This window comes from Salvia hispanica, chromosome 3 (genome assembly GCF_029641045.1).
Source record: "Salvia hispanica isolate PSC_SH4W2 chromosome 3, Shi_PSC_v1, whole genome shotgun sequence".
Taxonomy (NCBI): Eukaryota; Viridiplantae; Streptophyta; class Magnoliopsida; order Lamiales; family Lamiaceae; genus Salvia; species Salvia hispanica.
In genome coordinates, this window is record NC_142694.1 from 11,228,921 (window position 1) to 11,252,500 (window position 23,580).

A 23,580-nucleotide genomic window follows, 5' to 3' on the forward strand; every position below is an offset into this window, starting at 1 on the left:
TCACATAAATTGCATTTTTTATTGTTAAGTTTTGCATTTTCACATATAAAAATGCAATCCGTCTATATATAAAATGCAATTTAAACAGTCAATATCTAAAATGCAAAACTTAACAATAAAAAATGCAATGTGCATATAACAAAAATGCAATCTGCCGAAATTCATTTATAGCTTCTACAAATGCGTATTGCATTTTTCTGTATACAATATTGCATTTTTCGTGCCACATGGCAGCACGTGATTGGATGTACGTTGTAACTTTAAAATTAGTTGTTATACTAGTACATCCCATATATATAAAATACAAAAAGATCTTACCAATAAAATCTCAAACTAGTACTATCAAGAAATAATTTTTTTTTTCTTGACATGAAAAGTATAGTAATATGATAATTATTTTTTTATGTGTAAAATATTACTCTTAATGTTAAGAGGTCAATATACATATATATATATATATATATATATACAAGTATATCGCACGCCTATTCTATGATGACAATTTTCATATTTAATAGTAGTAATATAATACTACTTTCAAAAATTAGTGGATGTCTATTTTGTGCAATTAGTTTGATTGAATTGGTGATTGATGTAGGATGAAAAACTTATTTATTGCCATTTGTTAAGGAATTATTGGTGAGGTGTACACTATGTCACTATGCCAACTTGGTATATATGGAAGGATCATGGAATTTTTACTCCATGTTCTCATGAAATAATTAAGGAATTAAAATTTTAAATCATAAAATCTGATTAAATTGGTTAGTGTTATAAAATTTGAGAATATTAAATCACAAAATTTCAAATTTGTCAAAATAATTCCACCAATATACAAATGACGTTACTTAATTAGAATAAAAAAAAATATATGAAAAACACACACATCAGTATTTTAATGATCTATATCATTTCGAGCGTAAAAAAACGATTTGTATACAACAAGTAATTGACTTCATGACTAAATATATTTTTTTAAAGTTAATGGGATTGAAAGATTTTGACCAATTTTTTTGATATAATTAGCATTATCCCAATAATAATTAGGCATGTCCACAAAATTTTGGTGGCAAACTACAATAACTTGTTTTTTATTTTGTTTTCGTTCGTTAAAACTTGCAAAAGTATACGAGTTCTCCTATGTTTATTTTATATAAAGACATATAAAATTACCGACTTAGTAATTATGATCAATCCATTATTACAATTTACAAAGTTTACTGTTTTGACTATTTTGCTTTATTTTTATATCTTCAATTAAAATTCACAATGTTCGAATAATTGTGTGTTATCGAATGACTAATTAATGTAGAAAAAAATTTAATACAGTACAAACTATGTTTTCTAAAATTTTATTTGAAAATAATTTTTAAATTGATTCAAATTATGATAAAGATTTGAATAAATTTGAAAACGTTGTGAAACAAAAAAATTAAATAAATTGATAGAAGCTTTAAACCTTTTGTCGACTTCATATATTCTTACCACAAGTGTTATTGTCCGTTGAATCATATAAATAAAAAGTCATTATCACTTCTTCCTGCCGCGAACTTTCCCACTCCACAACCGACAAGAGGGCCTAATGTCCCTCTTAGGATCCGGCGTAAACATCATGTTCGTTTCTATTTGAAGAAGAGGGCACCAAAGTATATCGTTGTGAGATTTATTTTATTTTATAATGAAATTTACGTTATAAAATTATAATTTTACATTTCATTAAGGAAAAATCCTATCCCTTCATCGTTATTTCATTTCAGGTTCCAAATTAAGGAGTATTTTGAATTCCACTAAACTTATGATCTGGATCTGAACTCTATTAAACCATGTATTTAGCTCATTTTTTTTTGTTTTCCGATGTATGCTTACTACAGATAGCAGGGGCGGAGCTAGGATTATAAATGAAAGGGGGCAAAATTATACCATGAGGAAAATTTAAGAATTTGTGAAGGGGCAAATATAAGGAAAATTAAAAAAATTTGCAAAATTGAACAATAGAATAGTATAGTTAAACATATTTGAGGAGGGGCAAATGCCCCACCCTCTTATAAGGTGGCTCCGCCACTGACAGATAGCTAGAAAACTCATTTCTCATCCCAACGTTCAACACACTAATAATACGAGATTGGCTAAATAATTTGCTATATTCATTTGCTATTATTATTTTGTAAGAATACTAGAATAGTAGTGTTTGGAGTCTTTGGACTAATAAATTTGTCGATTGAACATTGTATCACATTCAATGCGTGCTCGTAATATTTTTGTATTCGATTCGATATGTTTACTAGAAGTAACTAGAGTGTAGTGGCTAAAGTTCCATTATGTATTTATGTATTTTATGTGTAATTAAAGGAAAAAGAAAAAGAGAAGCACAAAAAGTAGCATCACATGGAATGCAACATGCCAACATCCGTTTGCTAATTTGTAACGGATTTTTTGCTTAGGGTTGAAGGCTCATTCACGACGCGCTTTCCACACGGATTCCTCTCTCTAAAAAATTACTCAAATAATGATTTTTTTTTAGTAAGTTTATTTTTATTGAGTTATTAAATCACAAATATTAATTTCTGTGCAAAAAAAGCATTAAATACGCGTATATCTATAATAAATAGACAACCATGATCTTACCCTAGTAGCACTAAATTAAAAATAAAATATTTTCTCCTTTCGGTTTCACCTTTATAAAGGAGAACTCCCCATCAACACAATATCGTTCGTATTCCAGAAATTCTCTCTCTGCGCTCTGCAAATTCGAAAGTCAATTACTTCATACTTTATCGGTGAAGAGAGAAATTCTATAGATCATGAGTTACTACAATCAGAATCAGCCCCCAGTTGGTGTGCCTCCGCCTCAAGGTAAGTAGCGGTTTCCAATTCAGATATTCTCCTCTCTCTTTTTTCAAATTCTTCACCAAATCATGTTAATTTTTTTGGATTATGGTGTGTAGGATACCCGCCGGAGGGATACCCGAAGGATGCGTATCCGCCGGCTGGATACCCGCCGCAGGGTTACCCACAGGGCGGCTACCCTCCGCAGGGGTATCCGCCGCAGTATGCACCGCAGTACGGCGCGCCGCCTCCGCAACAGCAACAACAGCAATCCAGTACCGGATTCATGGAAGGATGGTGAGTTTATACTTCCGATCGCCTAATTTTATCTGTGATGATCTGATTCTGCGTTCCGTTTCTAGATCCGCGGATCTGAATTTTTGTTTGTAAAAATTTGTGAGTTGCCGATGAGTCAACGCGGCAACCGACCGCGTTAACTCACCTTCCGTTATTAATTCGCTGCAAATCCCAATTCAATTGGCTCGGATTGAGTTCTCTATTGTTTTTTCGTTTTTCTTTTTATAAATTGCCAATGCATTTTTACATGACCTTAAATGTAATTTAAATTGTTTTTTTTTCTGCAGTTTGGCTGCTCTCTGCTGCTGTTGTCTCCTTGATGCTTGCTTTTAATGAGGGATGAAGAAGCTCTGAGAAGAAGGGATTTGATTTCTTGATTAAGGGAAAAGAATTGAGATATTGGCTTTCTGGATTCTATACCAAAACCATAATCGTTATCTGCATCTTTTGTTTATTGCTCCATTTAAATAATTGCTGGACTTAACTTCGATTTGTGAGTAATGAATTCTTTTTTTATGCTGTTGTAAATTCCAATTCATGTTGAATTGTCGTTTTCTTCTAGGCGTAAATGGTTTATCGTTGATATGTTGTCGTTTTAATATCGTTTTCATCGTTGTCTTTCGTCTTTTCATTCTTTTGAATATATTTTTTTATGTATTCAACGATTTATTTAATTTAATTGGACGTTGAAAAATCTCTCTTTCGCAAATTGAGAAAATCTGACATGTATAAATTTTTTTATTGGTGAAATTGCAAGATGTTTTAGATGGGTTTTGTTAAAGAGCGACTGCATTTCCTTTTTTTTAACAAACAAATCATCGGAAGTACTCTCTCTGTCCCACAAAAGATGTCATACTTGTGGAAACGAGATTTTAGGAGATTTTATTTTGTGAGTTAAATGGAGAGAGAATATTTTTTTTATATTCATGTGAGGGAGAACTTTTTTCAAAATATGGAAATGTAACATCTTTTGTAGGATAAATTAAAAAGAAAAATGTGACATCCTTTATGGAACAGTATTATTTTTTAGGTAAGAGGAATTATCCAATAGGAATCTTGGAATGTGCTCCAGCCACGCTATCGTTGCATTTCTCTCTCAGGTTAAACAAATAATTGCAACTATATGATTAGTGGAGTATTACAAAAATACAAAGTTGCAAACTGAGCTGTAGTGCATTAGTGGAGAGTGACAACTTTGAATGGAAGATATTTCTTTATCATGTAGTATGGAAATGTTGGCCAACTTCTAATGTTTACTCGAAGGAGTTGAGTGGAATTAGTTGGCTAGTTATTTTTATTCTCATTTGTGTATATTATATTTTTGAATTGTTCAATTAATAACTTGAATTTTGTTCTTCACGTTCTTGATTTTTTTTGTTTCGAATCCTAGTAATGTGCTCGTTTCGTAACAGTATATTGAACTCTCACATTTATGGGTAGGTGTAGGTCATTCTATTTAATCAAATGCTAAAGTAGTTTACTCATGGAAGTGGAGTTTAAGGAGACTAACGATGTTCCGTCAACAATTTTATTTGAAGACCAACCACGCCACCAGTTCGTCCTATTCATTCTCCTCCTATGTCCCTTCGACCATGTTTGATTCATTATCCTAGAAATAGCCATATCAGCTTCTGATAGCTTCTGATATTAAAGAGAAGTATACTCCTATAAGGTATGTGCCCATGATATCTTGTTGAAGCTTCAAATTTTAGTATTCCGTAAAGAATGAAGATTGGATACGTTGGTAATTTTGAAGCTCATTTCTTGGCAAGAGTGGTCCATGATTCTCTATATCTTCAGGCCCAATGTTTCCTAAGCACAATATATTAAAAACAGCTTAGCAAGAGGCCCAACAGTGGTTATAGGATATCTGGATTATTATTTCCCTTAATCCCACCGCAGATTATCCAATTTTCTTTTTAATTTGTCTAACTCAAGGTGATCTATTATTATAAATAGAAACTTTTTATCTCTATTTTATTATTTCTCTCTGACATTATTCTCTGCACTTAACATATAAAATAAAACTATAAAATCTCATGCTGCACAAGGAACAAGGAAGTAATCATGAGTACTATTTATTGTGAAGTATTAGTAGATTAATGTAGTGGACTTGTTCCATTTCACCCTTATGTTCACTTTTATGTCGGATTTTTTCTTCTTTCAATCGAATATAGGATTTAGGCATCCAAAATGCGGTTTTTTTTTAAAGTTCAAGATTTAGTAATCTGAAAATTAAAACTTACATGTGGGAAGCCTAAATTCTATATTCGCTCAAAAGAAAGAAAAGAATTCATTTCATGTCACAGTGTGTGATGGATATGGACATATATATGGTAATGGCAGAAGAAGAATGAAGGATACTTGATGCCTACCTAAATGTGGGTGTTTCCTTGAAAATTAAATGACTCACAAACTAAGTTGAAGATAAATGTTTGGTGGTGACTTGACAAGGATTGAAGTTTCATTTAGTATCGCCTTCTTCCTTTGATCATTAAGTTGGGATTTGATTAATCATTACATAATTAAGATACATCATTACATAACAATGACGATGTATAATAACACGACAATAGAGTACAAAATGTTTTCTTTCAATTGATTCGTGATTTGAAACATCTTTTCAAAACGCTGGCATAATATTGTTGGATAATCCCCATGTTTAACAAAAGTTAAACCCATTGATTCTCACTTCAATTTGTACATTTTTTTAAAATTTGATTTTTTTAGAGAAACAATAACAACAATAATACTGCTATCTCCATACGGTCGTTACATTTTCCCTCCATCAATGGCTTCCACAGTTATCTCTCTCCTCCTCCTCCTCCTCCTCACACTCCACCCACCGCCACTCTCCGCCGCCGCCAACCTCCACCGCACAACAACTCTATTCACCTCACAGCCCGACCTCGAGCTCACCTCTTCCGCCGCCCCTCCCACCACCTATTTCGAAGTCACCAAACCAATCCCCCTCCCCGCCTCCAAACCCTGCTCCCACCTCCTCCTCCAGCACGACTTCGCCGCCACCTACGGCCGCCCTCCGGTCCTCGCCGATTACACTCCGCCGTCGCACTGCTCCTTCAAAAACTTCTCCAAAATCGTCCTCGAGTGGACCGCCACGTGCAAGGGCAGGCAATTCGACCGAATCTTCGGCGTCTGGATCGGCGGCGCCGAAGTCCTCCGCAGCTGCACCGCTGAGCCAAAATCCACCGGAATTGTCTGGACAGTGAAGAAGGACATCACAAGGTACTACTCTCTCCTCACCACCAACCAAACCCTAGCTGTTTATTTGGGGAACATCGTCGATTCAACCTACACCGGCGTCTACCACGTCAACATCACTATCCATTTCTACCCCGCCGATTCAACCGGATCCGGATCCGGATCCGGTCCCGGATCCGACTTCATCGCTGATTTAATCCTGCCGATTTCGAGGAATTTGCCTCTCAACGATGGATTGTGGTTTGAAATCGAGAATTCGACTCATGCGGAATCGAAGAAATTCAAAATTCCTTTGAATACATACAGAGCTGTGTTGGAGATTTATGTATCCTTCCACGAAAACGATGAATTCTGGTATGGAAATCCCCCAAATGAGTTCATCTCCGCCAATAACCTCACCGGCATCCCCGGCAACGGACCGTTCCGCGAGGTCATCGTGAAATTAGACGGCTCTGTCGTCGGCGCCGTCTGGCCATTCACCGTGATCTACACCGGCGGAGTGAATCCCCTTCTCTGGCGTCCGATCACCGGAATCGGCTCCTTCGATCTCCCCACCTACGACATCGAAATCACCCCTTTTCTAGGGAAATTACTGGATAACAAGGCTCACAATCTCGAATTCACCGTCACAAACGCCTTAAATGTTTGGTTCATCGATGCGAATCTCCATCTATGGATCGATAAGAAAAGCGCTAGAACACACGGGAAGCTCCTGCACCACAGCGACTCCCTCCTCTCCCTCTCCACCTTCTCCAACTCCACCGGCCTCGACGGCGTGTTCGCCACAAACGCCACCCGCACAATCCTCTCCACCGGCGTCGTGACCTCGTCCCACGGCGACGTCGCCACGACCTCCCACCGAGAGCTCCGGTACACCAACTCAATGACAATGTCGAACGACGGGAACGCACAGACGCTCGACCAGGTGACCAATGTCGACACCAGCGTCGACATTGATCACCACCGTGACCCCCCTCCGCCTTCCACGAAGGTGGAGAGGAGGTTCAGCATCTGGTACGCCTCCGACAATGCCGACAACGGGGACGGGAGCTATGAGTCGGTGTCGAACGTGACGCTGGGGTTGGAGGAGATCGTGCAGAGGGGCGGGGAGACGAGGAGGGTGAGGAACGTGCAGGGGGCGGAGGGGTCGATGTTGGTGAAGGGGAACTTGGTGGTGAGGGGATTGGGGAGTACTCAGCAGGAGTATGGGTATACGAGTGATGAATGGTGCTATTTTAGGAATGTGAGTAGCTCCAACTACACTATTCTTCATGATGAAGTTAGCCGTGACTGTGTGTATCATCGTTGCTCGGATTATCTCGCCAGGAGGAGCTTTCTTGGATCTATATGTGGTGGTGTGAAGAAAGGGCTTCTTTGAATCTGATTGCTTGCGGTTCTTGTGATTTATGTGTTGGGGCTTTTAAATGTAAATAATGAGTGACTCGAACCTCAGTTAAGAGTCCGACTTATATGTATATTAAATAAAGTGGAAGCCCATAACCATAGTCCATAAATATTACTCAACATTAAATATTGCCCACGGATTTTAATAAGATTAGAGAGATTGAAAGAATAAAATAAAAGTTTGAAAGTTTCTATTTTTAAAAGAAATGGAGAGAGAGTACTAAAATTGTAGACGTTTGGCAACAAAGTTCAAATAGTTCTAAGGATTATACAACTATATTGTTGCCCTATTTCGACTAAAAAATGTTACTAGTTGATCGACAATCTCGTCTCAGGTTTTGTTTTTTAACACTAAGGTTTGTTGAATATTTCCAGTGATTAAACATAATCCCCTTCGTGTTTTATTTTCGTGGATACAAACTCACAATTGTGTGTAGTTATCAACACCAATGGGAAAAACCATCATATTTCATTCTTGTTTGGAGTTTGTTTATCTTCAACTTCTTACATTCCAAAATATAATACTAGTTTCTTACCATCATAGCTACACAAATTCGAAAAAAACTGAAACTTCTAATTAGCGGATTTCAAACCTCCCGATTAACCAAATTATAATCAAACTTGGTGATTTAAATAATAATTTCCCCAAAATTTAATTTGATCAGTCTACAAAAGTTGACGCAGGATGATGACGAACACATTACGTGGCGCATTAATAGTGATACACGTGTCAGCGTTTCACTTCACAAGCTTAAACGGCACGTGCTGCTTCGCCGCCTTCCTTTTCACACCAACCAACTGCTACGACTTCAGCAACAAAACAAACATAAAAAAATCAAAACTATGCTCTTAATTCCATCACCATCCTCACTCACAGCCCTCTTCTCTAAAACGCTCCTCAATCCCAATTCCCGCACGCTCCTCCGCACAATGGCCTCCACTCCCCACGCCTTCGCCGGAAACCCCATACGATCCAAAACCCCCAAACCATCGGACTCCGTTTCCCCCCAATCCGCGATCCAAACCCTCAAAACCCTCCTGATTTCGGGTCAAACCGGCCCGGACTCGCCCGATTTCAGAATCCTGCCGTTCAGGAAGGGCAGGCCGCTGGCCGGATGGACGACGGAGGGGCTGAATTGGCATCTCGGCTGGCTCAGCCTGGGCGAGTGCAAGGCGTATTTGGAGAATTCGGAAGCGGCTCGGCTTGAAGACGACGCGTTTGTTTACTTGGGGTGTAGGAATGAGATTGGGGATGATGATGATGTGGTGTATTGGGCGGTGGATGTGTCGGAGGTGAGTGAGCTGGTTAATGAGCTGGGAGCGAGGCATTTTTGCTTTGTGGAGTTGAGGACTCTTATGGTGGCAACTGATTGGGCTGATTCCACGGCCATGGGTTACCTTGCTATAGCAGGGCATGTGAGTTTTTTCTTCCCCTGCCTCCGAAGCTTCTGTTATAGTTCAATTCGTTGATAAAACTAGTTCGCTTTGGAAATTGCCGGTATCATTGCTGTTGTATTGCGTGTCTGTGTGTGTTGAATTGTTAGAAGACTGTAATCGAGGATATGAGAATATGAGATTGTTTGTTAGTTTTGAGCTGTTTCTGAAATGTATCATTTTCACTTGCTTTTATTTAACACTTTTTCCTGTATGATTTTATCTTTTTATCTGTACGTATGTAGTTATCTCATTCTCACTTGAGTTAGCATGGTTTATCCCTTGAAGGTGTTTTGATTAACAATTAGGTAGTGGCAGCATGTCTACTTGATGCTAACATATGGTATTTTCTGGTTTACGTTTTGTTCTTCAGGCCCGAGCTTTGCTTGAATGGCACAACACAGTGCGATTTTGTGGATACTGTGGAAGTCAAACAGTTTCTGCTGAGGCTGGGAGACGGAAACAGTGCTCGAACGAATCATGCAAAAAGAGGATTTATCCTCGTGTCGATCCAGTATGTGATGTGCTCTTTTGTTTCTTAGGTGAAACTTGGCATGTTTTTTGCAGCAAATCATTGATCTCCTCTGATCTTATGCCAACAGGTGGTTATAATGTTAGTGATTGATAAAGACAATGATAGTGTATTGTTAAGTAGGCAATCGAGGTTTGTCCCTCGCATGTGGAGTTGCCTTGCTGGCTTTATAGAGGTATGTCCTCCAATATCCTGTAACATCCTCCTAGATCTCCTCATGTTCACCCCTTCTTGCTGAAAAATCTTGATTCTTCATTGCCTATTAATCTTTTCATAATCAGCCAGGAGAAAGCTTAGAAGAGGCGGTAAAGAGAGAAACCTGGGAGGAGACTGGCATTGAAGTTGGTGAAGTTGTCTATCACAGTTCTCAGCCATGGCCTGGTAAAGTCTCTTATCGCACTTCGCTGACCCATTACTATTCCCCAAAAGTAAAAAAGACAACTCTTGTTTGACTACTCAAAACTGAAATTTCCATAGTTAGTAAAGGAAACAGTGAAGACAATAAGCTCAAAAAATGTTTGGTGATGATTTAAGTTGGAAACAGATTATTTCTTGCTAGATAGTATGAAGAGGAAACTGTAGTCTGTTACTAGGTTCTCTTTAGCTCTTGCTAGTTGCTAATGCCCCCCCTGCATGAAGATGCTTAGGTTTGCAGTTTGTATAGTATCTTCCCACCATTGTAGTGCTACTATGCATAGATTTTTTGCTTGTACACTATGAGAATAGGCCGCGAGAACTCATTTTGCTGACCCTTTTATGAGAATGAAATAATAAGAAGTGGTCGACAGACAATATTTCCTTATGATGGTGGACATCGTGTTCTCTTGGTTGAAGCCCTTCAACTACCGATGATAATGTTTTTCAGCACCTGTTTGCTATATTCAAATTTTTCTACACCTTGGCTAACATATTTCATTTGTTATGTTTCCTCAGTTGGACCGGGCAGCATGCCATGCCAACTAATGGTGGGTTTCTTTGCCTATGCTAGAACACGTGAGATCAATGTGGATAAGGAAGAGTTAGAAGGTACTGTATTATCATAACAGTTACTCTCCATCTTGTAGTTGGTTGCATTTTGTTTTGTTTTGTGAAGTGGGAAAAGGATAATGTAGTGCTATGGTGTCTCAATCATCACTCCATATCAGTTTACACTAAGGTGGTGTTCGGTTTCCTAGATTAAAATAATACCAAGATAATCTAGGATTGAGTTGTGAGATTATTTTAGTCATAGGGGGTTATTAGCTACGACTAATTATCCCATGATTATCCATCTAGGATTGAGTTAGGGGACTTAATCTTATGAACCAAACACACTACTAATTTAATCCCGGGATACAATCTTGCAAACCGAACACCCCCTAAAAGGACTAAGCAATTAAAAGAGATGGTTAATGATCTTGCTTTCTACACGCATCACTCCATGTCAGTTAAACACTAAAAGGACTAAGCAATTCAAAGAGATGGTTAATGATCCTGCTTTCACTGTGCAGATGCTAAATGGCATAGTCGAGAAGATGTGACGAAAGCTCTCACATTTGCTGAATACAAGAAGGCACAGATGACAGCAGCAGCTAAAGTAGAACAAATGTGCAAAGGGGTGGAAAAGGGGCAGAACTTATCTGCAGATTTCAACGTCGAAAGTGGGGAACTTGCTACGATGTTTATACCCGGGCCCTTTGCTATTGCTCATCATCTCATCTCGTCTTGGGTAAATCGAGTTCCAGTTAATGGTATCGAGGCACATAAACAAGCTTCTGGTTCACTATCGAATCTGTAAAGTCTGGAATTAAAACCAGGTATAGAGGGGACTGATGCTCCCTTATATGGTTATTTCCTCATTCCTAGTTTCTTAGATATAAGGCTATGAAATACGTTGGACAATCAGCTCTGTTGGGACAATCAACAACAATGTTTTGCACTTCAACTTCCACTGAGGTTCCCGCTTCATGAACTGTCTCTCGAAAGTCTATTATACGGTAAAGCGCCAGAATCAAGCATCCTCTTTGTTGTTATTGAATTTTGTAACTTGGTTCATTCATAGTTACACTACACTTACACCAGTTGCTTGGGTTTTCAATGGAAATTAGATGACAGATGCAAGTACAGTGAACATAGCTGATGGTATGTAAAATCTTTTGTTTTGTATTTTTATTTTTTTTTGTATTTAAACTACTCCATATAGCAATTCAATGGGCCTTCGTGTTCTTTTCTCATAGAGACTGCTAAAGTCAGCGGTGCATTTCCTCGTGTGAGATGTGTTGTTGAATTAGGCTTTGTAATGCAAATTCCTTCAAGTGTTTTTGTTCGTTTTTTCTTATTTTTGCCGCTATTTCCTTCATCTCCTATGTTGTCATATCATATTGCTTGTTGATGGCGTCTTTTCATTCGCCTTGCACTTGGCCGCCTTTTGTCTAAATCCTAACCGCGCAACTTCTACTCGACCTCATACCAGCTGCATCGTTGCTTGGAACAAGGTCGGCCTCTCATGCTTATGGGGAATTGGCTGTCAGAGCTGTTCTTTGTTTCTTCGGTCCGTTTTCGATGGGTGGCCAGTTTTTACCATATGAGCAAATTTGGTTGACTAACACACAGCCTACGCTCAGTTGGGACATTATCAATAATCAGTTTATCATTGAACTTGAACATGCACCAATCTGGTTCTAGGCAACATCATAAAATAAAAATAAAAATTCTTAATAATACATGAACAAATTATTCCATCCGACCCAAAATAAGATAGCTGTGTCGCATTATGAGTAAAGGCCAAATGTGATCCAAAACATATGATCATTTTACGAATTTGGTCTTGAACATTATCTTTTTGATTGTTGATTCCCTCACAAATGAACTCGGAACGGAATCCGTCCAAAATCGACAGAATCGTCTAAAACAAACGGTGAACGGCATTTAAGATGAGACAATACAAGAGATTGCAAGATTATAGGGCAGAAATTCTAAGGAGTAATCCTGGTAGCACCATTGTCTTATCGACCCAAAGTCTTACGGATGGAACTGACAGGTTTAAAGGGATATACGTAGCTTACGAAGCATGTAAGATCTTGTTCAAACGCCATTGTCGCCGCATAGATGCCGTTGACCGTCTGTTTTAGACGATTCCGTCAATTTTGGACTGATTCCGGTCCGAGTTCATTTATTAGGGACTCAACAATCAAAAAGATAATATTTAGAACCAAATTCGTAAAAAGATCCTATATTTGAGACCACATTTGGCCTTGGCCTTTAGAGCATCCGCAGCGGTGCTCGTCCGTCGCCTTGTCCGTCCGTGCCGCTGGACAGAGCTCGTCCGTCCGTGCCAGCGGCACGGCGCTGCTCTTAGCTAAGAGCACGTCCGTGCCGCTGAGCAGCCCAAATTCGATTTTTAATTTTTTTAAAAAAAAAATTCATAATTAATTCAAAATAATACCAAAAAATAAAAAAAAAAAAATTTTGGATTCCCAAAAAAATAGAGCCGTTTATAGACGTTTTTTTTGGATTTTAATCCCAAAATCATCTATAAATACACACATTCATCATCCACTTTTCACATCAAATTATCTCTCATTCATACTTTTTCATACTAAATCATCTACATCTTCCTCTCTCACCCAAACTCTCTCTAAAAAATTCAAAAATGGATTTCACCAATCTCATTGCGGAAGCGGAGCGCGAAGAACAAGAATATTATGAACAATATCATGCCGCCTATGAAGCCTATGTCGCCGCCAATACCCCCGCCCCTCCTCCTCAACCAACTAGAGCAAAACGTCGCTACATCCCTCGTGATCGAGAGGGAGCCCATGAAAGGCTCGTTGCCGACTATTTTTCCGACCAGCCGCGGTATCCAGAAGATTACTTTCGGCGCCGTTTTCGCATGTCAAAACGGTTGTTTATGCGTATTGTCAACACATTGTCCACCCGCGTTGAATACTTTCAAGAAGGTGCAGACGCAACTGGTCGGCAAAGTCTCACGGCATTGCAAAAGTGTACTTGTGCCATCCGACAACTTGCTACTGGGCAAACGGTTGACCTCTTCGACGAGTATTTGCATGTCGGTGAGTCAACTGGAATCCTATGCCTCAAGAGTTTTTGCGACGGCGTTCGTTCTGCTTTCGGCGAGGAATTCCTTCGGGCACCCACCACCGACGATTGTCAACGGTTGTTTCGTCTTCACGAAACAGTCCACGGTTTTCCCGGTATGCTAGGCAGCATTGACTGCATGCATTGGAAGTGGAAGAATTGTCCGACTGCTTGGAGGGGGCAACACTTAAGCGGCCACAAAGGTAGCGGCCCAACGCTTATCGTTGAAGCAGTCGCCGACTACCGCCTATGGATTTGGCATGCATATTTCGGTGTTGCCGGATCCAACAACGACTTGAACGTGCTATATTCTTCACCACTCTTCGATGATGTTTTGAATGGTGTAGCACCGGCGATCGACTTCACCGTCAACGAAAATGCATACCACATGGGTTACTATCTCGCCGATGGTATCTACCCAAGGTGGTCGACTTTCTTGAAGTCGTTCAGCAATCCACAAGAGCCGAGACGGATTCTTTTTGCGCAGCGTCAAGAGTCTGCTCGGAAAGACGTCGAAAGAGCTTTTGGTGTCCTTCAAGGCCGATTCAACATTGTGAAGTCCCCTTCTCGGCTTTGGTACGTTAAGAATATCGCCGACATCATGTACACGTGCATTATCTTGCACAACATGATTATAGCTGACGAAGGACCGATGGCGGGTAACTTTTACGATGAGGATGAAGCCGGAAGCTCAACCGCGAGGTCTCCCCCACGTCGAGGTGTGCATACAACGGTGAACGAGAGGATGGAAAGAAGACACACAATGCGCGATACAAGAGCCCACACTGAGCTATAAAAAGATCTAATCAATCACATTTGGGCGAAATTCGGCAACGAGTAGTGTAATTTTTAATTTTTAGGATTTTATTTGTATAATTTTTAATTTTTAGGATTTTAATTATGTAATTTTTAATTATTTTGTAATTTGTAATAGTATTTCGGATATTTTAATGCATTTTAATATTATGGAAATGTTTTTATTTAAATTGAATAATAGAATGTGGGATCCTTGAGCTTGTCCTTAGCTAAGAGCACGGATGTGGGTGTTGTGCTCTTAGCTAAGGACAAACAGTAAAAATGGGTCCGGGCCTACTTCCATGCTTTTAGCTAAGAACACGGATGAGGATGCTCTTACTCTCCTACTTATTTTTTAAGCTGCAGTAGAGTACCATTTTTTATGACAAAAATTTTTAGTAGGAGTATATCTTTTTCTTTATCTCAGTAGTACTTTATCGTTTCTCCAAACTTTAAAACATTTGAAACCCTAATATCCACCACTCACACCCTAGTAATATAATAATGAGCGATCTTAGATTCGGTGTCTATGGAAGGTAGAACACGTATGCTTCCTTCCAACAAAGCCTGCTGTTTTGATTCCACTCGGCAAACAATTCGTGTATTAAATGCTTTATTGATCAAACTACTCTGTAATTCAGTATTCGGTCTTCTTCTGTTATCTTACTTAAACCGTTGTTTGTTGCACATATTGGAGCTCTGTTCCAGCTGTAGCAGAACTGATTCGGTATAACGGAAATATTTATGGCGTGCACAATGATGGCGGCGCTCCGATCCTCCCTTCCCTTTATATTTTATTGATTCATCTCAAGGTACAATACCATATCACTCAAATTGCGGTTTCCACCTGTTTAATCCTCTTTCCTAACTGTTCAGGGAAGATATGTGAGCGGAGGAAATAGTCGATTTCAGATGTGAGGCCCTATGGTTGCTTCCTTCACCCAATTATGCCGCAATCATATCTATCTCAAGGTGAGCCCTTTTTAGAGTGTTCTGCTTGGGAATAATGATCTCTTTGGAATTTTGTTTTATTCTATAACGTTTATTGAATTGAACCATTGCGGAAACAAGCTCGCAGCTCAGCTATGTTACACGTGCTTCAATTATGTATCCAGCCGTCTTATAAGTTTAGGCCTCCTCATCTCTAATGTCTGCTTAGGATTTCTGGCAATATTAATCACGGCTAAACCTGCAACCTGATTTCTATCACCCAACATACTTTTGTTTCGTTGCTTTAGGTGTATGCTTCTTCTTTAACATCTAGACAAGGATGCCTCGGGAACACCGGTTCTGGTTTATTGGTTGCTCACTGCTTGTACTCGTTATCAGTTGGTTATATTAACACAGTTCTCTTCATTCTCAACTTGGTAAGACATTGTGACTTAAGTTTGAGATGAACTGATAATTTGACATGGATACTCGATTACGCGTGCTAAATGATATGTCTCAGAGCCTCATGTTCACACTTCAGCTTATTTATCAAGTCTTGCATGTTTGAGGCTCTAAGATGTCATTGTGCCAGCATGTGAGGGACATGTTGAAGTAATCATATATTAAATGATACTCCTCTTTGCCAAACTAAGCCCTTAGATGAGATGATCTTAGACAACTATGCAGATTCTGTGTATTATGTCCTTTTGTGAGTCTCCTAGGAAATCATTGACTTTTTTTTTTTTACTTTAATTGCAGGACCTCAATTTAGAAAATAATCAGAAACTAGTAAAATCTGCTGTCTTCCAATATCTTAAAATTTCTTGAAGGCGTCAGTATGCCTGTCTTGTTCTTCTGGCTGCTACTGAACACCTCCTTTCCTGAGCATCACAGTGTTTAACTTGTGTTTCTCAAGGTTACATTGATTTGCAAGATCACTGAATTGGACCTCGAGTTCTCTCATTGAGGGAGTGTCTCTTACTTCCCATTCTTTTTAAAGTAAAAGGGTATGAGTTTCTTGACATTTTAAGTTAACATAAAGGACTACTACTACTAAGTTCTCCTGAAATCAGGCAGTCGAAGTATTGTAATCCGCTGGTTATCGTTTACCAAATATAAAGTTGATTGCAGTATGTCTTCCAATTAACATTAACTGGCATGTGAACAAAACTTTTAATAATCAACGAGTTTCTAAATTTTTAACTTACCTTGCGCATTCTTTTTCTAGGTTGTGGAAATATATTGAGTATCTTACTTAATCTTCCTTTTGTGTCCCCTCCCCTTAGATATTTTTAATCTCCATGAAGATCATGTTGTTAGAATCTGGTTGTACTGGATTGAGTGTCATATAGATGCGCAAGCTGTTGGGAACAGAAAAATGTAACCTTTCTGTGAACTTTAGTTTCTCTAAAATGATGTTCATGGAGATTAAAAATATCTAAGGGGAGGGGACACAAAAGGAATAGATGCTTATCTTTAATTATTCATTTATTTCATCAACCTACATTGGGACAACTTTAAGATCTAGCTGGCCCATTTTTTTTAACTATTTAAGTAGCTGAAAGTAGTCCAAGGAACAAATACTTCATAATCAATTGGGCCATCTGAGTCTGATGAGAATGGCCCCGGGAATCAAGCCCATTAGCATCCCTATCCTATAACATAAATAGGAATTCATGAAGCCAGAACCCTTGTTTCGAGTTCTCAGTTTCTCACTGTCCGCTGCCGTCTCAAGGTCCGGTAATCGTTCTTTGATAGCAGCCGTTTCAATTTTATTTCCTTCTTCTTCCTTGTTATCTAATTTAATTGTGCTTAACTATAACCATTTCTGCAACATGTGTACCATATCTGCCTTGCGGGAGGTGATTCTTAATATTAGGGCTTTCAACAGCTTAATTACAGATTCAAGGGGCTAGATTTAAGATATCTTTAATTGTAGTCTGAGATTTCCCAAACACGACTCTAGCATTGGTCGCCATTTGTGGATTACTGATATCTTGGAACTCTTTTGCGCGCATAAACAGACAGACACGTTTACATGTTGTGATGTGGGATGTTACATTTGATCCAATTATAACTTCCGACTAATGGAAGGAATTCTATCAGATCATTTTTCTAGGGGAAGGGGGATTTATATTGATCATTAATAACTTCATTTTTAGGATGATTGGTTTACTAATATTTCTTTATGTATGTTCATGGACACTGTCATTGAAGCCACTACTCTGATACAAGTTGACTGTCAATGTGCATCCTGTGCTAGTGTTTACTGATTTGAGAAATAATACAGCTGCCTCATCAAGGTAGATAGATATATAGATTGATGGACCCATGGTAAGGGTATTGATGTGGCATTACTATGTTTTGGGTGGTTTCACATGTAATTATTGGTCACAGCATTATCCACTAAATAGTCTTCGTATAATAAACTCTTACCCTAATTAGCTCTTGCCTCTTGGCATAGAATACGTTTATTAGATTTTGTCAAGTTGCTTTTGCCAAGTTGCTTTTGCCAAGTGCATAATGGAAATCTTGATATGGAAGTTCATATGCAAAAATATCGCTGTTGGTGATTAGGAGTTCAGTGATGGAATAAATTGCATATCTAGAACTCCATTTTAGGAAGAGTTTGTTCTTGCTTGTGATGGTGTGTGTTTGTCAGGTTAATAGAAAGTTATGAACTTTGAATTGGTTTGGCTATTCCTGGAAAACCAGTGGATTATAGATATTAGAGAGGCACCGATTGAACTCCTTGTGTCTAACTTGGTGTCATCATTACAAAATTGAAATTTGGCTGTAATTTGTGAACTTATCAAGGTGGCTTAGCTGTGTGATCTTAAATAGTGCTGTTCTTCCTCGTGCAACGTAGTGCATTTGCTTGAAACTGAGAATGTCAGTTACATGACTTATATTTGGATGTCATTTCTGTCCTGCAGATGAATCGCAGGTTTAATATACCCATTACAAAGAGGAGATGTGTTGTCCGCGCACTGGGACGGAGAAATAGGGTTTATCCAAGAGTTAACCATGACTCTCCCAGGGACGATGCCTTCAATTTGGAGACTGAGTGTGTGTTAGAGACTATGAGGAATATGACTCCAGAAGAAGCTGTATCCTATTCAGCTCAAGCAGTTGCAGAGGCAGAAGTAGCAATGCTTGCAGCTGAAGAAGCTATGCGGGAGGCTGAGGCTGCCGAAGCTGAAGCTCAGGCAGCCACAGAAGCATTCGAGAAAATGAAGGCTGAGGCTAGAAAGCGTAGTAGGAAGGTCAGATGCCTATTGCCATTTAAAACTCAATTTCACTTGCTATAAATGAAACTCAATTTTTATGCGTAATGCTTACAAATGCCAATAACATTTCCATTTAATGTCCGTTCGGTACACGGAATAAGAATTGAATTGGAATTGGAATCCTTTTGTTCGGTAAAGAAAGGAATTGTATTATAATTCAAAGCATGTGTGTAGTGCATGTGTGTGCACAGTGTGTGTATGTATGTGCATGTGCGTGCGCGTTTAGTGTGTGTTTGTGTGCGTGCAGTGTGTGTGTGTATGTGTGCGTACAGTGTGTGGTTGTGTGTAATATGTGAAGGTGCCCTGTCTACTTTTAATATGAAATTCAAATTGTGGAATTCGAATTGTAATTCAATTCCAAATCCGAATATTTTGCTACGGAGCCTTACTTTGGAGTCATCTCCTATTAGCACTTCTAACAACTAGATCTGTTGCTAATAAATTGCTAAATCGGGAAATGATTCTCATGTACGATGGAGTATGTTCTCGTTCATACTGGGAACCGATAATTACAGTTTTTGCTTGTATTTTCCCCCTGTATTGACTCGTTGTTGATGTTTATACACAGAAGACGTCTGGTTGAAGCAAGAGCGCTCCTACACCGGTATAGGTCTGAGAAGTGAAGGTGCGCCTTGGACTCAAATATAAACAGAGCAGTAAAAACTGTGTTTAGTGTTTTTTTGTTTGTACCATTATTTCTGAAACTACATTTCGAAAATAAAAGTTGGGCACCTTCTTTTTGATTGATTGCAGTTTCCATCTTATGATTACTATATTGTGCTAGAATCTATCAGAATAAGGAAAAATTATATTGATGAAAAATTTCAAAATAATATACCAGAAGAAGGAACATTATATGTGCAAATCCTTCCTTAAGGCGTCTAGCAATCACCTCAAAATTCACACCCAACACAAAATAATCTGAACACAAAAAAGATGAAAAAAAATAGGACAAAAACAGATGTCGATAGAGACTACGATGAGGTGGAAACGACTGAAGTAGCTTACTCAGCTGCATCCTCAACAGCAGGCGATGGAGAGGCTGGTGCAGGCACCGCCTCTTTGGCGGGTGCCTCGCTCTCTAGCTGGCTAAGGTTTCCCTTAGTCTTGATGAGCTGCATGTGGTGGTGCTTGCAGAAGAGCACCCCCTCGTGCGCAATGTAGTTCGACGGGCTAATCGTGCACCCTCCATAGCTGCATTTGAAGCAGCTCTTGTGGTATGCTGCTCCATTCACAGAAACCTTCTCAATGGGGTAAACTGTCTTTTCACAGCCCACACACTTGTCTCTGGTTCCGGCGAAGAGGCCGGAAACCTTGGCTGCGTTCTGTTTTAGTTTATGTAAACAACTTAATCAGCTACTGCATAAGGAATAAGTATAGAGAGTTTAGTAATGGAATTTTACCTCATTTTCAGCCTTTTCTGGCTTTGCAAACTTTGGAATTCCTACATGCGAAAATGTCAAAGTTATGATATATAATTGATTATTTGTAGAAGTTGCAGGATCGATCAGATTGGGACAGAGGGAGCAATAAATATACCTTCGAAGCTCTTGTTGAGGCTACCAGTCCTCTTGAAGAGCTGGTCGAAATGTGGCATGCAATAGAGGACACCCTCGAAAGAGTTGAAGTTTCCGAGCTTGAGGGTGCCTTTGCAGTGATGGCAACGGAAGCAGGCCTTGTGATAAACGCGGTTGTTGGCGGCTAGGCGGTCGACGAGGTAGACCGTCTTCTCGCAAGCAGTGCATTTCTGAGGTCCGACGTTGGCGGTGGTGGTGGCCATTTTTGTGTTGTTTTGGGGAGGAAAGAGAACAACAACGCTAAGCTTGCTTTTCCGGAGTTCGTTCTCTTTCCTTGCCTTCCCACCTCCTTATTCTTCCTCTCTCCCTTTTTTTTTGTGTGAGATCGCTTTCTTTATTGATGAAAAAGCATTCATTTGGAGTTAGGTTTATATAGGTGATGAAATGGGAAGAATTTGTGTGGGTTGTAGTGAAATTAGGGTGTTATGTGATGCATGAAAATCAGATGCTTTATTTGATGCTTTTCCGTATTTGTCGTGTGTATACGAATTTGGACCTTTACATTTTTCTTGTATCAAATTATTTTTCGAATTTAGACTTTACAATTGTATCATTCACAAATTAGTACTAGTGAATACACATTATAAACCATGTAACATAGTACCACAGGGGGGACTGGCTAAAATAAAATTCAATTGTATAAAATAAAAATTAGAAGTCATTTTGGATAATAGATCATGAAGATATATGATTGACTCGTTTTTTTAAATGAATATATTATTTAAATTTGAGGAATCTTTAACTTTTAATTTATACATTTTCACAACAAATTCAAAGTGCAATAGAGAATTCAAAGCTCGCAATTTATATTTTAAAAATCATTTGTAGCCTAATTCTCCCATACCTATTTATATGTGTGTATTTATATTTTATACTAACATGTAACTAATTATCCATTTAAGTTATTTGTTGTTAAATTTTGGGTATTACATCAAAATGTATGAAGCACTTATTAATGTCCTATTAGATGTGTAATGCCACACTAATGACATTAATGGATGTCTTACTAGAATATTCTGTCCGCATACTTACACTGATCCTTACTGATTGATCCCTTTTTAGATTCAAAAGCTTCTGAAACTAAATCAAGTTTGGAAATTGATGGATAACTTGCCTTCTTCCACTAAAACATTTGATCGTGTCACTATAGAGATTTTGAAGTGTCATGATTTTCCATTTAATATAGACTGGAACAATACAATAGGTTTGTTTAATTTTGAGACAATGTCTCTGTGTGACTGTGCATCACAAAACATGTAGGTAAAAAGTGACATTCTTGTCTCTCATTGTACAATAGTGTGATATCGTCTTTTCAATAATCTGTTTTATCTCTATAACATTTATACATAAACATATTAGTGACACAATGATTCAGCTAAAAAACTTTAGTAGTAATAATATCGTCGAATGTTTTATAGTATTTTATATTTTAATCATTGTGCAAAAGCTTATACTCCGTATCATTTAAAAAACATGTGAAAAATTATTCTCAAAATTTCAAACTCGAAATTACAAAATATATAACTCGTGCAAAAATAATGTTTTGCATTCGCCCCTAGCTATAAGATATGGCTTTTTACTATGGCTATGGTTCGTTTTGAGTCATTTATCTATAACGCTCTAGGTATCTTTGAATCGTACAGTTACTTAGTGACACGCCTTAGACAGCTCTGTTACGATACAATGTCACAATAGATATAGATATACTAGACAAAGGATATTAAAGATCGAAGTTCTGTCCAATTATATTGATGAAAATACAATTTACATCAAAATCCTGCTCATATGATCTAGCAATAACATCAAAATTCACACCCGGAAAAAGAAAAAACCTAAAAAATTAAGAAAAAAACAGGAAAATTTTTGGGAGACACGGAGAGATCGATATCTAGAGACAGATAGAGACACTATTGAGGTGAAGGTTCTTTGGCTTCGGCTTCAAAATCAATGATTTCAGCAACAAAAGTTGGAGCCACCCCGGCTGATTCCTTGATGGCTTCGGTCTCGAGCTGGCTGAGGTTTCCCTTGGCCATGATGAGCTGCATGTGGTGGTGCTTGCAGAACAGCACACCCTCGTGCGCAATGTAGTTCGACAGGCTTATCGTGCACCCTCCGTAGCTGCACTTGAAGCAGCTCTTGTGGTATGCTGCTTGATTCACAGTCACCTATTTCCATTTTTATTTTTTCATAAATAAACATATTATTGTTACCAGTATTGTTTATGATTCTATCAAAAAATGAGAATGCTTCATTCATTAATTTGTACCTTTTCAATGGGATAAACTGTCTTAGCACAACCAGTGCATCTCTCCCTGGTTCCTCCGAACAAGCCCGAGACCCTGCTTTCGAGAGTCTTTTCTGTCTTAACGATCTTTGATACTCCTGCAAGAAATAATAAGCAAAGTTGCAAAATCAGTATATAAATGTTTCATTAGTATTAGGCCTTTTTGGACAATATCATACCTTCGAAGCTCTTCTCGAGGCTACCAGTCCTCTTGAAGAGCTGATCATAGTGGTGCTTGCAGTAGAGCACCCCATCAAAGGAGTTGTAGTTTCCGAGCTTGAGGGTGCCTTTGCAGTGGTGGCAGCGGAAGCAAGCCTTGTGGAAGATGCGGTTGTCAGCAGTGAGGCGATCAACCAGATATGCAGTTTTATCGCATGCTGTGCATTTCTGGGTGGTGCCGGCGAACTGAACGGATACCATTTTCGTTTAAGGTAGTTTTGTTTGAGAAATTTGGAAGAAAGGAAACAAACGCACTTCGTTCGATCAAGAACGAGGTGGCTGTCTGAACAACTTGTTGCTGTTCTCTTTCTTCTTTATTTCTCTCTACCTCTCCCTTCTTGCTTCCGGTGCCCTTTTTTCTTCTTTTTTTACTTTCCTTGCTCTGTGGGTGTGAGATCGCTTGCTTTATTGATGAAAATTTCATTTTTATGAAGGTTGGTTTATATAGTGATGGAGGTGAAGATTGAAACACTAATATTTGTGTGGGTTGCAGTGAAATTCGGGTGAAATGTGACATTCCTTCATTCCGATATTGAAGCTGTATTCGTTTTATATTAGAGGTTTATATATGTTTGATGAAATGTCTTATTTTAATCCGTATTATAGTTATATTTGGTGATAATATATGCACATATTTATATGTTTGATTTGTCGGAAAATTGGTTTGGTAAAGGTACAAATTACAAAAGTAGA

The 23,580-nt window shown here is 38.6% G+C and overlaps 4 protein-coding genes, 1 long non-coding RNA gene and 1 pseudogene across 15 annotated transcripts; 4 read left to right on the top strand and 2 right to left on the bottom strand.

The window, feature by feature from the left end:
- Positions 1–2,675: 2,675 nt before the first annotated feature.
- LOC125210891 (uncharacterized) lies at positions 2,676–3,704 on the top strand. Its single transcript, XR_016137372.1, has 3 exons — positions 2,676–2,853; positions 2,946–3,123; positions 3,411–3,704. It is a non-coding gene; the product is annotated as an uncharacterized LOC125210891 (long non-coding RNA).
- A 2,178-nt stretch (positions 3,705–5,882) lies between these two features.
- On the top strand, positions 5,883–7,859 carry LOC125216700 (peptide-N4-(N-acetyl-beta-glucosaminyl)asparagine amidase A pseudogene; annotated as a pseudogene).
- A 698-nt stretch (positions 7,860–8,557) lies between these two features.
- Positions 8,558–12,032, top strand: NUDX19 (nudix hydrolase homolog 19). The gene is made up of 6 exons (XM_048118461.2): positions 8,558–9,165; positions 9,557–9,697; positions 9,786–9,890; positions 9,997–10,096; positions 10,649–10,741; positions 11,206–12,032. Exons 1-6 carry the CDS (start codon positions 8,593–8,595, stop codon positions 11,490–11,492), a joined length of 1,299 nt encoding a protein of 432 aa, XP_047974418.1. The 5' UTR covers positions 8,558–8,592; the 3' UTR covers positions 11,493–12,032.
- A 2,960-nt stretch (positions 12,033–14,992) lies between these two features.
- Positions 14,993–20,837, top strand: LOC125213753 (uncharacterized). Of its 11 annotated transcripts, none has more exons than XM_048114474.2 (7): positions 15,020–15,188; positions 15,296–15,399; positions 15,464–15,559; positions 15,826–15,954; positions 18,454–18,783; positions 19,379–19,432; positions 20,300–20,837. In XM_048114474.2, exons 3-6 carry the CDS (start codon positions 15,512–15,514, stop codon positions 19,388–19,390), a joined length of 519 nt encoding a protein of 172 aa, XP_047970431.1. In that variant the 5' UTR covers positions 15,020–15,188; positions 15,296–15,399; positions 15,464–15,511; the 3' UTR covers positions 19,391–19,432; positions 20,300–20,837. The 11 variants fall into 11 exon arrangements, 10 of the variants coding, with proteins under 10 accessions (XP_047970426.1, XP_088924217.1, XP_088924216.1 ...); XM_048114473.2 differs by having other exon boundaries at positions 20,309–20,837; XM_048114471.2 differs by having other exon boundaries at positions 15,023–15,188; positions 19,376–19,432.
- Positions 19,596–20,587, bottom strand: LOC148930151 (LIM domain-containing protein WLIM1-like). The gene is made up of 3 exons (XM_089068088.1): positions 20,347–20,587; positions 20,211–20,251; positions 19,596–20,132 (listed from the first exon to the last, which is right to left on the bottom strand). Exons 1-3 carry the CDS (start codon positions 20,585–20,587, stop codon positions 19,812–19,814), a joined length of 603 nt encoding a protein of 200 aa, XP_088924214.1. The 3' UTR covers positions 19,596–19,811.
- A 1,267-nt stretch (positions 20,838–22,104) lies between the features above and the next one.
- On the bottom strand, positions 22,105–23,294 carry LOC125216174 (LIM domain-containing protein WLIM1-like). The gene is made up of 3 exons (XM_048117816.2): positions 22,848–23,294; positions 22,651–22,766; positions 22,105–22,549 (listed from the first exon to the last, which is right to left on the bottom strand). The coding sequence occupies exons 1-3, from the start codon at positions 23,086–23,088 to the stop codon at positions 22,292–22,294; spliced, it is 615 nt and encodes a 204-aa protein (XP_047973773.1). The 5' UTR covers positions 23,089–23,294; the 3' UTR covers positions 22,105–22,291.
- Positions 23,295–23,580: the final 286 nt, after the last annotated feature.